The sequence below is a fragment of the Nerophis lumbriciformis genome, linkage group LG32 (assembly GCF_033978685.3).
Source record: "Nerophis lumbriciformis linkage group LG32, RoL_Nlum_v2.1, whole genome shotgun sequence".
In the NCBI taxonomy this organism is placed as follows: domain Eukaryota; kingdom Metazoa; phylum Chordata; class Actinopteri; order Syngnathiformes; family Syngnathidae; genus Nerophis; species Nerophis lumbriciformis.
In genome coordinates, this window is record NC_084579.2 from 15,780,141 (window position 1) to 15,795,532 (window position 15,392).

The window sequence follows — 15,392 nt, forward strand, 5'->3', positions numbered from 1 at the left end:
ACGCCCACGCCCACGTCTAAGTCACGTTGAGTCATTGCTGGTTTTTTCTGAGCAGAGGAGCATGTTCGGCAGCGCACAATCACGGAGTACTTACAAGCAGACAAAGTGTGTAGACAGAAAAGGGAGAACGGACGCATTTTGGCTTAAAAACTAACAATAAAGGTGAAGTTATAACACTGAAACGCCCTCAGGAAGAGGTGCTTTAAGACATGGCTAGCTAGCTAGCGGCTAAAGTCCATCCGCCATCAGCGTGTTTTAGCTACTTCTAAATCACTAATTCTGGTCTCCATGGCGACAAATAAAGTACGTTTTTTACAAGTATCATTCCTGCAGGACGAGGAATAGCTAAACATGTTTCACTACACACCGTAGCTCACCGGCCTCAAAATGTAAACAAACGCCATAGGTGGATCTATACCTAATATCCACTGTAATGATACTAAATACAGGAGCGTATCTCGTCGATACTACCATGATTATGTCGATATTTTTTGGCATCACAACATCTTTTGTTTTATTAAAAATGTATATAATGTTTATAAACTCACTTTGAATATGACCAATGTATGATCCTGTAACTACTTGGTATCGGACTGATACCCAAACTTGTGGTATCATCCAAAACTAATGTAAATTATCAAATAACAGAAGAATAAGTGATTATTACATTTGAACAGAAGTGTAGATAGAACATGTTAAAAGTGAAAGTAAGCAGATATTAACAGTAAATGAACAAGTAGATTAATAATTAAGGTAACACTTTAGTCATACTTGCCAACCTTGAGACCTCCAATTTCGGGAGGTGGGGGTGGGGGTGGGGGTGGGGGCAGGGGCGGGGGAAGTGTGATGAGTTTCTGGCACTGCTCAGGTGTTATGAGAGCCCAGGTTGCTCTGATAGTGGCCTTCAACTCTTCTGCGTTTTTGGGTCTGGCATTCTGCATCTTCCTTTTCACAATACCCCACAGATTTTCTATGGGGCTAAGGTCAGGGGAGTTGGCGGGCCAATTTAGAACAGAAATACCATGGTCCGTAAACCAGGCACGGGTAGATTTTGCGCTGTGTGCAGGCGCCAAGTCCTGTTGGAACTTGAAATCTCCATCTCCATAGAGCAGGTCAGCAGCAGGAAGCATGAAGTGCTCTAAGACTTGCTGGTAGACGGCTGCGTTGACCCTGGATCTCAGGAAACAGAGTGGACCGACACCAGCAGATGACATGGCACCCCAAACCATCACCCAACCATGCAAATTTTGCATTTCCTTTGGAAATCGAGGTCCCAGAGTCTGGAGGAAGACAGGAGAGGCACAGGATCCACGTTGCCTGAAGTCTAGTGTAAAGTTCCCACCATCAGTGATGGTTTGGGGTGCCATGTCATCTGCTGGTGTCGGTCCACTCTGTTTCCTGAGATCCAGGGTCAACGCAGGGTCACCATCTACGGACCGTAGATGGTGAAATCCCTAAATTCCTTGCAATAGCTGGTTGAGAAAGGTTTTTCTTAAACTGTTCAACAATTTGCTCACGCATTTGTTGACAAAGTGGTGACCCTCGCCCCATTCTTGTTTGTGAATGACTGAGCATTTCATGGAATCTACTTTTATACCCAATCATGGCACCCACCTGTTCCCAATTTGCCTGTTTACCTGTGGGATGTTCCAAATAAGTGTTTGATGAGCATTCTTCAACTTTATCAGTATTTATTGCCACCTTTCCCAACTTCTTTGTCACGTGTTGCTGGCATCAAATTCTAAAGTTAATGATTATTTGCAAAGAAAAAAAATGTTTATCAGTTTGAACATCAAATATGTTGTCTTTGTAGCATATTCAACTGAATATGGGTTGAAAATGATTTGCAAATCATTGTATTCCGTTTATATTTACATCTAACACAAATTCCCAACTCCTATGGAAACTGGGTTTGTACAATGACTATAGGAAACTGACTTCTGGTAGTCTTCCACTTTAACAGCCAGCATATATACAGTAACAATTTTTTATCGTTTTTTTCCACGATATTTGTACAAATGCATGCTCGCTGGATGTTTTTGGCCCGTTGGTGAATCGTAGTTTCCGACTTACCATAACGGAGATGTGCAGCAGGTGCATGTGTTCGTGCAGCCCGTGGGCCGGTTCCCGCGCCGAGGCTTGCGTCGTTTGGGCCACTTGCTCCGATTCGGTGACGGACACGTGGAAGTAGAGCGTCCCGTTCTCCAACCACTGCTGCTTCCAGTGCACCTGAGAAATGCCCTCCTCCGTTCCAGACATCTCTGCAATTGAGTGGACAAAAACAGGGAGGCGTTCGGCCTGTTTAGTAAACACAGGCTTTATAATGCAAAGGTCTATCTCGGGGAAAATCACTTATGACAAAGCCGTCTTTGGCTGTGTAATAATTATTGTCAAGTGTTGTTTTTTCTCTCGGGTCCGGCCTTGAAACCAAAATCTGTACATGTACTTGTCGGTATTAGCCAGAGATTTGTTTGAGTAAGTGGCACTAATCAGACATCTTCAAGAGTTGAATGAAGGAGTCACGTTGCTGTTAATAGCTTTTGTAATTTCCTGACTTTCTTCCCCGACCAGGGAGGAAAATGCTCACTAATGGGACGACAGTAGCCTTATCAAAATCAATGAATGGCGCAGTTGCAGCCTCTCCATCCAATGCCATCTTCTTATCTGCATTAATCACTCGGCAATGTCGGTCAATTTAAAAGCATTAGCTTCGAGCCTATTGGGAAGTGGACATAAAAAGCAGCTGGAACCATTTAAAAAGCCTTGGAGAGGCAATAATGCAATACGAGGTGTAGTGATTTGTGAGTTACTAAGTTCGCAAATAGAAAAATAATTTCTTTGTTAGTCTTTACATCAGGGGTGCTCACACTTTTTCTGCAGGCGAGCTACTTTTCAATTGATCAAGTCATGGGGATCTACCTCATTCATATATATAATTTATATTTACTTATTTATGAAATATATGTTTTTGTTAACAAGTTAAAGGTGTTTAATGATAATGCAAGCATGTTTAACACATATAGTTAATATTGTTAATAAATTAAAGGTGTTTAAAGATAATGCAAGCATGTTTAACACATATAGTTAATATTGTTAACAAGTTAAAGGTGTTTAAAGATAGTGCAAGCATGTTTAACACATATAGTTAATATTGTTAACAAGTTAAATGTGTTTAATGATAATACAAGCATGTTTAACACATATAGTTAATATTGTTAAATAGTTAAAGGTGTTTAAAGATAATGCAAGCATGTTTAACACATATAGTTAATATTGTTAACAAGTTAAAGGTGTTTAAAGATAATACAAGCATGTTTAACACATATAGATTCCTTTCTTTCATGAAGACAAGAATATAAATTGGTGTATTACCTGATTCTGATGACTGTTGCATTGATTGGAATCAGACAGTGGTGCTGATAACGTCCGCATTTTCGAATGGAGGAGAAAAAAAGTCCTCCTTTCTGTCCAATACCACATGAAAGTGGTTGGTTTTTGGCATCTTATTTGTCCAGCTTCCGTACTCCTTTGTATACACTTTACAAGAAATACATTGTCGGCAAACTCCGCAGCTTGCTAGCCTGTGCACGCCAGCTTACTGAGACTCTTATTTTGTTAGCGCAACTGTGCAACTGTGCAGTCGGTCTTTGGAGTTTTGACGACAGGTACAGCGCCAGAGTCTGTTGAAATAAAGTGTTTCTCACATTCCAGTCGGTAATTTTAATGAGCTGGCAGCAGCCAGCGTCATCTCAAAGGACCCTCGGGTGCCGTGAATGTCAATCAAGTGACGAAAGTGACGTCATAGTGAAGATTTATGATCGCTCATATTTAGGACTATTTTTTTTAATACCTGGCTGGTGATCGACTGACACACCCTCCACGATCGACCGGTAGCTCGCGATCAACGTAATGAGCACCCCTGCTTTACATCATCAAATTAGGACAGATTTATGACACAATTAAATGCTTAAAAAGCATTATTAAGACATTTAAGTTGACCTGATACAATTGGTGTTATAATTTGGAGCTATTTGAGACCTGTAGTTAGATGTATGACTCGCTATGGTTTGTAGCAAGTATCACCCACGTGGTACTGATGGCAAATTCTTTCTCACCACCAAGCAAAAACCATGCATGCTCAGGCCTCTTCTACACTAAGCCGGCTAAGGTTATCCAGGGTAAATCCCACCTAACCTTATCCTTGTCCACACACACACAATGGTCGTTTAAAGGGGAACATTATCACCAGACCTATGTAAGCGTCAATATATACCTTGATGTTGCAGAAAAAAGACCATATATTTTTTTAACCGATTTCCGAACTCTAAATGGGTGAATTTTGGCGAATTAAACGCCTTTCTAATATTCGCTCTCGGAGCGATGACGTCACAACGTGTCGTCACATCGGGAAGCAATCCGCCATTTTCTCAAACACCGAGTCAAATCAGCTGTGTTATTTTCCGTTTTTTCGACTGTTTTCCGTACCTTGGAGACATCATGCCTCGTCGGTGTGTTGTCGGTGGGTGTAACAACACGAACAGGGACGGATTCAAGTTGCACCAGTGGCCCAAAGATGCAAAAGTGGCAAGAAATTGGACGTTTGTTCCGCATACTTTACCGACGAAAGCTATGCTACGACAGAGATGGCAAGAATGTGTGGATATCCTGCGACACTCAAAGCAGATGCATTTCCAACGATAAAGTCAAAGAAATCTGTTGCCAGACCCCCATTGAATATGCCGTAGTGTGTGAGCAATTCAGGGACAAAGGACCTCGGTAGCACAGCAAGCAATGGCGGCAGTTTGTTCCCGCAGACGAGTGAGCTAAACCCTCTGGATGTCTTGGCTCACATCGACCCTAGCTTCCCTGGCCTGCTGACATCAACTCCAAAACTGGACAGATCAGCTTTCAGGAAAAGAGAGCGGATGAGAGTATGTCTACAGAATATATTAATTGATGGAAATTGGGCTGTCTGCACTCTCAAAGTGCATGTTGTTGCCAAATGTATTTCATATGCTGTAAACCTAGTTCATAGTTGTTAGTTTCCTTTAATGCCAAACAAACACATACCAATCGTTGGTTAGAAGGCGACCGCCAAATTCGTCCTCGCTTTCTCCCGTGTCGCTGGCTGTCGTGTCGTTTTCCTCGGTTTCGCTTGCATACGGTTCAAACCGATATGGCTCAATAGCTTCAGTTTCTTCTTCAATTTCGTTTTCGCTACCTGCCTCCACACTACAACCATCCGTTTCAATACATGCGTAATCTGTTGAATCGCTTAAGCCGCTGAAATCCGAGTCTGAATCCGAGCTAATGTCGCTATACCTTGCTGTTCTATCCGCCATGTTTGTTTGTATTGGCATCACTGTGTGACGTCACAGGAAAATGGACGGGTGTATATAACGATGGTTAAAATCAGGCACTTTGAAGCTTTTTTTAGGGATATTGCATGATGGGTAAAATTTTGAAAAAAACTTCGAAAAATAAAATAAGCCACTGGGAACTGATTTTTAATGGTTTTAACCCTTCCGAAATTGTGATAATGTTCCCCTTTAAGACCCACTCCCCCCATTCATCCGCCGACGCAACGCGACCTAGTACGCATGCGCGGAAAATGCGCACGTCATAGTCACCTCCAGTGTTGCTTTGTGTGCAAGTTCTTAAATGAAATGTAACTTACAGTATCTGAACAATATCCAGCGTTATGGTATTTCTATTAACTGGAATCCAGTGTGCTGTGGGGCCCTATTGTAGTGAATCACACCTGAGCCATCATAAATTAATACAATCTTTATTAGACACATAAACAATGTGATAAAGAACATTTTACATCAATCAATCTAGGGATCTCGATATCTGGTCAGGACACTCCTCACTATTTTGCCTTCACCTTCCTTGTCCATTCATTTTGGTGACTTTATATACTCTGGACCTAGACGTTGAGTCCGCGACATACATGGCGGACAATAACTGATACAGTCTGCTTTGTTAGTCCAAATTAATTCGCTGTTTTCCGTAGTCTTTACTCGTCGGCCAGGTAATACGAAGCACACGCTACCTTTTTATCACATGCAGGGGAGCCCGCATTCTCGTTGACTCTCCTTCGACAAATGGACAAAGTTTTTCGGTAAGTAGAACCACAGCTGACCCGGACATTCGAAAGTTCTCTTGCCGTCTGAGATGTGTTGTATCCGAAATAGCTGCAATCGCGTGTTTTCTTCTCTTAAGGTATTCATGTGTGATTTCCACAAGAGTCTGTACATGTAGAAGAATGAGAAACACGTCTGGATGACTTGCCTCCATCTTTTCAGTGGTTAGCTCCGGTTGTTATGAAGCTGGCTGTGGCGCGTTCTTTCTGACGTCACTTCCTGTGTGGGGCGCGGTCTTTCTGACTTCACTTCCTCTCTGAACTCAGTTTGTAAACAATCAATGAGTCCATACAAAGCTCAGAGCCGGAGATTCAAGAAATGCACGGCGCACTTACCCGTGTAAAAAAATATCCAAGATGGGCAATCTTGAACGATGGTTTAGTGTGGCTGAAACGGGGCTTAGGCTAAATAATTATTCGTTTAAGGGGTTATCCGGCTTAGTGTAGACATAGCCTCAGAAAAGTAGCGTCAGATTTGCCGCCCGTCCGAGCACCCACTGGCAGAAATGTAGATCGGTGCCTATGGAGAGTAGAATTAGGAATAATGGCGCTACAAAGTAACTGTGCTACTTACGAATTATGTGGGAAAGTAACTACAATTTAGGGCTGTCTTCGGCAAAGGTTATTTTATACTCAAATCGGATTTGTAAGATTTTTTTCCACAGTCGAAGATCAGTCAATTATATGCCGTTGTTTCTGTTTTTTAAGAGAGACTGAACAGATTATTATTTGAATCCTTGAGTCCGGATCCCCTTGCCTGGAAAAGGGTGGAGCGCCAACTCGAGGTTGGGGACGAGATCCTGCCCCAGGTGGAGGAGTTCAAGTACCTCGGGGTCTTGTTCGCAAGTAAGGGAAGTACATATACTGTACTGTTTATGTTTTGAAGTAGAAAATCGACAGGCGGATTGGCGCGGCATCTGGATCGGTCCGCGTGGTGAAGACGGAGGTGAGTCGGACGGCAAAGCTCTCAATTTATCGGTCGATCTACGTTCCTCTCCTCACCTATGGTCATGAGCTTTGGGTTATGACCGAAAGGACAAGATCACGGGCACAAGCGGCCAAAGTGAGTTTTCTCCGTCGGGTGGTGAGGCTCTCCCTTAGAGACAGGGTGAGGAGCTCAGTCAGAGAGTAAAGCCACTGTTCCTCCACATAGAGAGGAGTCTGATGAGGTGGTTCAAGCATGCCGCCTCCTTGGGTAGGTGCTTAGGGCATGTCTAACCGGTGAGAGGCCACGGGAAGAGCCAGGACCCGTCGGAGAGACTTTGTCTCCCAGCTGGCCGGAGAACGCCTCAGGATCCCCCGGGAAGAGCTGGATGAAGTAGCTGGGTAAAGGGAAATCTGGGCTTCTCTACTTAGGGCTGCTGCCCTCGCCACCCGACTTCGGATAAGCAAAAGAAATGGATGGATGGATGGATGAATGGATCCTTGAGACCATGGATAGGTAGTACTGTATACTGACTGGTGACTAATTGTCACTCATTGGATGTAGATATAGCTGCCCTTAGGAAATTATTCCAATGTTTATTAAAGTTACTTATAAAAGGAATATTGTTGTTCATTAAAGTGAAAAAAAAAAAACAGAGATCGCATTGGCGACTGTTGCCACCTCAACAGAGTAGAGATTAGATTGTTTCGTGAGGTCTGCTCTGACACAGCACCGAGGAGACATCAAACTTGACTAAATTGAAGTTAAACTATTAGAAAAGTTATAAGAAAGTTTCTTCATGTGAACTTGCCTGCCAGAGTGAAAGCTACACCTCCGCTTGCCAATTTTCGGGGAGTATTACCAGTGCCCGACGAAAGGGTTTGGCCAGCCAGTGGCGCAAAGTGGCATTGCGAGCTCCATGTCTGACATAGAAACACCCCGACGAGCCTCGCGTCCCCCATGCAGAAACATCCTCCCAACACGATTAGTAAAATATTCCTGTGTGCAAATAGATTTTACTGATAGATTTTATGGAGTAAGACAAATAGATGTTATAAATTAATTTTATAGAGTGAGACAAATAAATGCTTTAGTATAGATATTTGGGAGGCCAAAAATATGACCAGCTGTCAAAAAACAACACCTGTTCTAAGGAAGCTAAAATCACGGCCCAAAATGTAAGCATGTGAAAGTTATCTCTTAGTCTCAAAAAAAATAAAATAAAAAATAAAATAAAAAATGTATACAATTTAAAGAAGACATGTTGAATGCCCCACTGTACGTGGGGGCGCCTCACCAGGTACTTAACTCACATAGATGTCAACATTGCACCAGTGAAGTTGGCACGTTGTGTAATTTGTAAATAAAAACAGAATACAATGATTTGCAAATCCTGTTTAACATATATTCAATTGAATAGACTGCAAAGACAAGATATTTAATGTTCGAACTGAGAAATGTATGTATTTATTTTTTTTGCAAATAATCATTAACTTAGAATTTAATGGCAGCAACACATCGAAAAAAAAGTTGGCACAGGGGCATCTTTACCACTGTGTTACATGGCCTTTCCTTTTAACAACACTCAGTAAACGTTTGGGAACTGAGGAGACCAATTTTTGAAGCTTTTCAGGTGGAATTATTTCCCATTCTTGCTTGATGTACAGCTTAAGTTGTTCAACAGTCCGGGGTCTCTGTTGTGGTATTTTAGGCTTCATATTGCACACAGGCAGGCCAGTCTAGTACCCGCACTCTTTTACTACAAAGCCACGCTGTTGTAACACATAGCTTGACATTGTCTTGCTGAAATAAGCAGGGGCATCCATGATAACGTTGCTTGGATGGCAACATATGTTGCTCCAAAACTTGTATGTACCGTTCAGCATTAATGGTGCCTTCACAGATGTGTAAGTTACCCATGCCTTGGGCTTAGATTATGGTAGACTCTGTGTTATATGTAAAAGTATAAATTATTTTTTTGAGTGCAATAAGAAAAGCCCAATGTCGTTAATGCATTTTAACTTGTATTTTAATCTTCTAAAATTGTTCATTGAGTGCAAAAAGAAACATATGTTTATGTATCGTACAATTTTCAGTTAAAATGAAGCCAATAATGAAATGTTTTGGACCACCCTAGTTACAATTGAATAAAACAGTATAGTAATTTGACAATGAGCTCAGACTATTTACTGTCTACTTTTAAGTCAGTGCTGTCACGGCGCGTGCGCAATCCCTCATGCTGCTGCTGCAAGCTCAGCTGGCACATCCGCAGGAAGCGCGCCGGGAGACGCCCCTGCTTGCTCTGGCCGCACCGCTACAGGCAATCAGTAATCTGCGCACCTGGGACTAATGAAGACAGACAGCATAAAGACCAGCGTACCCGAAGATCCAGTGCCGGAACATAATTCACTCCTCGTAGTAAGCATCCCGTCTCTGGCTTCCCTCCTGCGTACTTGCTCTCTCTATGTGCCTTCCCTGTTCCCGTGTCATATGTCCTTTGTGTTCCCCGCAGTGCCTCCCCTGTTTCCTGTGATCAAGCTGTGTGCCTCGACTTCCCTCTGGATTCTGGACTGCCTCCCTCGATCCTCGACCCCTGCTTGTACACGGACCTCGTTGCTTCTCTTCAGCCCCCGACCGCTTGCCTGCCCGCGGACTCGCCTTGCCCCTTTGGTCTGACGAAGGATTCACCCAACACGCACATACGACAACCCCTGGTAACATCTACATGGTTAATTCTACACATCGTTTTGCGCCTATCACTTAGAGTAGCATACACATCCCACACATTCATCAAGTACAATAAACCTATTGAACTGATTCCTGCCGTGGTGTCGTCCCCTCCCCCCGCCGTACGTAACAAGTGCAGTATAAAATGAGTAAAACATCAATACAGTAAGTGTTTTCCAACTTTAGTTGAAATCCTTTGCTTGATAACAAATTCATACAAACACAAGCCTCCAAACATTGCAACTTTTGCCGCGAATTCAGGCATTATAGGCTGCAAAAAAAATCACAAAAAAGCCCGCACAATCTTGGAGAGTCTGAATAATATTGGCGGGATTGAGAGGTGAGCGATTTCCTTAAGGTCTGCGGTCAATAGACACAACAAAACTTGATCATTTGAGTGCAAACTGAAGGCTATTTACCTTCAATATTCTTGTCCTGTTCAAAGGTGTCGGTATAAAAACATGTTTTGTTTGACATTTGATGCTTTGGCAGGTCAAAAGCTCAGAAACAAACTAAACATTTGCTGACTATATATATATATATGTATCTGTTTATATATGTTTTTATTTTATTGCGGATTGTTATTATTATTATTAACGTATTATTATTTATTTTTTTGTTTATTTAATTGACGTATTTGTAGATACTACTTTGTTTTTTTGCTGTTTCTTTCTTTTTTTTGGGGGGGGGGTGGTATGGTTGGGATATAAACAAAAAATATTTTGATATTTAGGGCAGACAACAGATATATGATGTATGTGAATATGATGTATTGGATAAGAATGTCTGATGCTGGATGTCAATAAAAATAAAATGAAAAAAAAACAAAAACATTTGCTGACTATCAAATATTGTATTGCAATAGTGACATACGAAGCAACTAGGGCTGCAACTAACGATTAATTTGATAATCGATTAATATGTCGATTATTACTTCGATTAATAATCGGATAAAAGAGACAAACTACATTTCTATCATTTCCAGTATTTTATTGAAAAAAAAACAGCATACTGGCACCATACTTTTTTTTTTATTGTTGTTTCTCAGCTTTTTGTACATGTTGCAGTTTATAAATAAAGGTTTATAAAAATAAATAAAAAAAAATAAAAATAAAAATATTAAAAGAAATAAAATACTAAAAATTGCCTCCGCGCATGCGCATAGCGTAGATCCAACGAATCGATGACTAAATTAATCGCCAACTATTTTTATAATCGACTTTAATCGATTAGTTGTTGCAGCCCTAGAAGCAACATAATAAAACATATGGTCGCCATGGCGAAGGTGGGATCACTGGCTAAACTGTGGTATCTAATGCTCTCTAACTGCTTGAGATAAAGCAGTGGCGGTGCGGGACTTGGGGCCAGTATTAGTCATGTGGGCCAGGTGACAGGGGAGCAGACACCCTTGACATCTATCATCAGCGGCAGGTAGCAAATGACAAATGGCGCTGAACGCGGCTTGTTATTAACCCCGCTGACTCTGGGCCGGAGGCCATGGCAACTGGGGAGGCTTCACAAAGCGCTTTTTTTTTTTTTTTTTCAGGTGCAGGCGGGGGCGCACAATGGGAGGCAGTCATGTCGTACAATGACCAAGATGATCTCAAAGAATAATAGAGAAAAATAATTAGAAAAATACTAGAAAGACTAAATCCTAATATCATATAGACCAGCTGTGTCAAACTGGTTTTCACTGAGGGCCACATCGAAGTTATGGCTGCCCTCAGAGGGCCACTTGTAACAGTGAATAATAACTTGATATTAATATATAAGAATTCACCTCATGATAGTATTACACGATTGCCCATGCATTTAATTATTGATTTTTTTTTTTTTTACATACTCTGTATTAAAACAAATAAAATAAAAATCTGAATGTATGTATGGTGTTTTTTTTTTTCTTTTTCAGAATATTACTGTAAATGGAAAAAGGATATCAATGTTTTTTACGGTAAAATTCTGGCGACAGAGCAGCCACTTTTGTACTGTAAAATATATGCCTGTTGTTTTTACGGTGTATTGCTGTAAAAAGAAAAACAATACCATTGTTTTTGAATGATAAAATTAACCGAGCAGCTATTTTTTTTTTACTGTAAAACAGGGGTAGGGAACCTATGGCTCTCAAGCCAGATGTGGCTCTTTTGATGACTGCATCTGGCTCTCAGATACATTTTAGTTGACATTGGTAATCACAGTGTTAAAAATAACGTTCAAAATATAAAATATTCTCATGCATTTCAATGCATCCATCCGTTTTCTACTGCACCTGTTTAAGAAGTCGTATTAATTGTAAGAAGTATTTTATTTAGTATTGGTTAGCTTCAGAATAACAATGTTATTAAAACGAATAGGAGACTTATTATACTCTAAAAATGTTGGTGTTACTTAAAAATGCACGCATTTAGTTGTATTCAGTGTTAAAACAATATTATATGGCTCTCACGGAAATACATTTGAAAATATTTGGCTTTCATGGCTCTCTAGGCCAAAAAGGTTCCCGACCCCTGCTGTAAAATGTATTATCATTTTTACAATTAAATGGATAAATTGCTTTGAAATCATAATCAGAAATGTATTTTTTATGTTAACAAAAAAAAAAGGGTGTAATATTAAAATATAATATTTGTTACATTGTTAGGAAACACAAAACTAATCTTTATTATGATAAATTAGAACTACAGTCCAACCTAAATTCACTCATTACAAATACACGATTAACATTTACAACAATAATAATAATGTTATTAATATCAGGCAAATTTTATTTTATTTTATTTTATTTTTTCATAAAAAAGTGGAATGTATAATAATATAAAATTTGTTACATTATGAAATAATATTGAATAAGAGTACTGTATTTGTTTTCATACATAAGGTGCACCGGATTATAGGGCGCATTAAAAGGAGTCATATTATTTCATTAGTTTTACTTAATTTAAGACACTTCCTTGTGGTCTACATAACATGTAATGGTGGTTATTTGGTCAAAATGTTGCATAGATTATGTTTTACAGATCATCTTCAAGCCGCTTCAGGATGTGCCGTTTTGTGGGCGGTCTTATTTACGTGGCTCACCTTCGGCAGCGTCTTCTCCCCGTCATCTTTGTTGTAGCGGTGTAGCATGCAAGGACGGGAGTGTAAGAAGTGTCAAAAATTGGAGCTAACTGTTTTACTGACATTCAGACTTTACTTAAATCAATAACAGAGCAGCATCTCCTCATCCGCCGGAAATGTGTCCCGTGAAAAACCGTCCGACCGGAACTCTCTAATAACTAAAGTTCCTCGGGTGAATAATTTAACTCACTACACCGGTATGTTTTAGCGCTTTCATGGCAGATACAAGTAAGAACTTTACACTACTTTATATTAGAAATGGCAACAGCGGAGGATGAATGTCCCATAACAAGAAGATAGAGAAAAAGAAGAACTACGGTGTCTACAAAGGCGGACCCGCGCAAATTTTCAGGACTTATGCAGATCCCAAATACAGATCAGCAGGTACCAGAAGGTAGGAAAAGTTGTTTTTTCATAATATTGCAAAACATAACGCCAGATAAAATGTCTTACCTTATTCACACACCATAATAATACTTGTATGTTGAAGCACAGTACAATCCATCAAGCGGTGCGGCTTTATAGCTTACCAAAGTTGTACTAAAACATTTTGGTAGATTTTTGAGCACCGTGTGTAAAGTTCTATATTTTCAATGGAACATATACAATTGTTGTGTTGTTCACTTGAGTCATATTGCAGTCTCCACGTATCTCTTATGTGTGACTGCCATCATATGGCAGTCTACACGTATCTCTTATGTGTGACTGCCATCTACTGGTCACACTTATCATTTCGCCAGGTACCAAATGAAATAGCTTTGAGGTCGGTAAGCACAACCAAAATTATTCACACCGGATTTTAAGTGCGCCTTATAGTCAGAAAAAAAAAAGGGACTTGAAACATGCAGCAATTCTGCTGTCACATTATTTCAACACAAATATATAAAAACAAATAAACAACCAAACTTTAAAACATTAAAACAAGTGCTCAGAACACTGAGATGAATTATTCATTTATTTGTTTGGTGCAATTTAATTTACAATTTAGAGCCTCGCCAATCACAGTCAAAATAGTGCTTGAAAAATAATCGATTGGGCTAAGAAAAAACAATTTTGTTCTTTCATTGCTATTGAATGCACTCGAGTGCTGCTATTGCATGCGAGACATAACAGCAGGGAAAGCCGTGATGCACACGAGCACGTACTGCAATTTACGCTTGACCTTCATCCTTGCAAAAATGACTTTTTTTGTTTTTGTTTTGTTTTGTTTGATTGTTTTTTCCTTCCAGTCAAAAAAAATGTGGTAAAACAACAAAAGCAACATTTTCCTGTGTAGTTATTTCAGCATTAAATTACCTTTTATTCCCCTCAAATACTCTGAAGGCACACTTTCTCCTGATGTAATAATAAACCTTTGCGAGACCTGGGCTTCTTTTTTGTGCTGACTAGCACGTATGATAAAATTAGTGGCTTGTGAAGATCTTAAAAAGCCGTAACCGCCGGCTAGTTCTTTTTTTTCCAGCGGACCGAGGACACGATGACTGATCCTTCACCTTCCCCTCCAATTAAACGAAGCTTTTTACGCCACGCCGACACAGATTGAGTTGTCCCCTTGCCTTCTTCAACAGAGCTTATAACGCTCTTGTCAAATTCGCTGCGGAGCATCGCTCTGCTGGCTTTAAATAACTCAGATTCGCCGCTTTGATTCATAGTAAGAACACTTTTTCTGATGTAAAAAAGCTTAAGTTTGGCGCACACCAAGCGTCTAGTGTTTGGCTATGTCTATATCCGTGCAATCGTTATGTAGATAGCACTGATAGTGCTATTTTAAGACAAAATGACTTGTGTGTCCTTGTGGTTTTTTTTTTTTTTGTCTTGTTTTTTTTTTTAGTCTTGTCATTTGGAGCCGAGCCAGACATCACTGGGAGAAGAAGTGTGTGTGGCCTACAGGCCTGCTTGTAATTCATTAGCCAGCCCATTATTCATGTGCATGTGTGTGCAAGTGTGTGTGTACTGGAATTGGGAATTACCTCTATGGATCACACACAAAAAAAACAACTACTGTATTTTCTCAAAACTCACAGTGCGCCTTATAACCCGGTGCGCCTAATGTACAGAATAATTCTGGTTTTGCTTACCGACCTCAAAGCAATTTTATTTGGTATATGATTTAATGATAAGTGTGACCAGTAGATGGCAGTCAAACATAAGAGATATGTGTAGACTGCACTATGATGGCAATATGACTCAAGTAAACAACACCAACATTTTCTATGTTCCATTGAACATATAGAACGTTACACACGGCACTCAAAAATCTATGAAAAGCTATTAAGCCGCACCACTTGATGGATTGTACTGTGCTTCAACATACGAGTATTATTATGGTGTGTGTGTGTAAGGTAAGACATATTATCTAGTGTTTTGTTTCGCAATGTTATGCAAAAGCAACTTCTGCTATCTTCTGGTCCCTGTTGATCTGTTATGGGATCTGCATAAATCCTGAAAAATTGTGCACGTTCGCGCCGACACCGTAGTCGA

At 40.3% G+C, this 15,392-nt stretch overlaps 1 protein-coding gene across 2 annotated transcripts in view; it reads right to left on the reverse strand.

Annotated features, from left to right (window-relative positions):
- The window catches only part of LOC133574886 (astrotactin-2), a 752,799-nt gene that overhangs the window by 574,361 nt on the left and 163,046 nt on the right, over positions 1-15,392 (reverse strand). For both annotated transcript variants that reach the window (XM_061927222.1, XM_061927221.1), the window contains exon 2: positions 2,074-2,261. In XM_061927222.1, the coding sequence (XP_061783206.1) occupies positions 2,074-2,261 (188 nt within the window). The remainder of the gene's footprint in view (positions 1-2,073; positions 2,262-15,392) is intronic.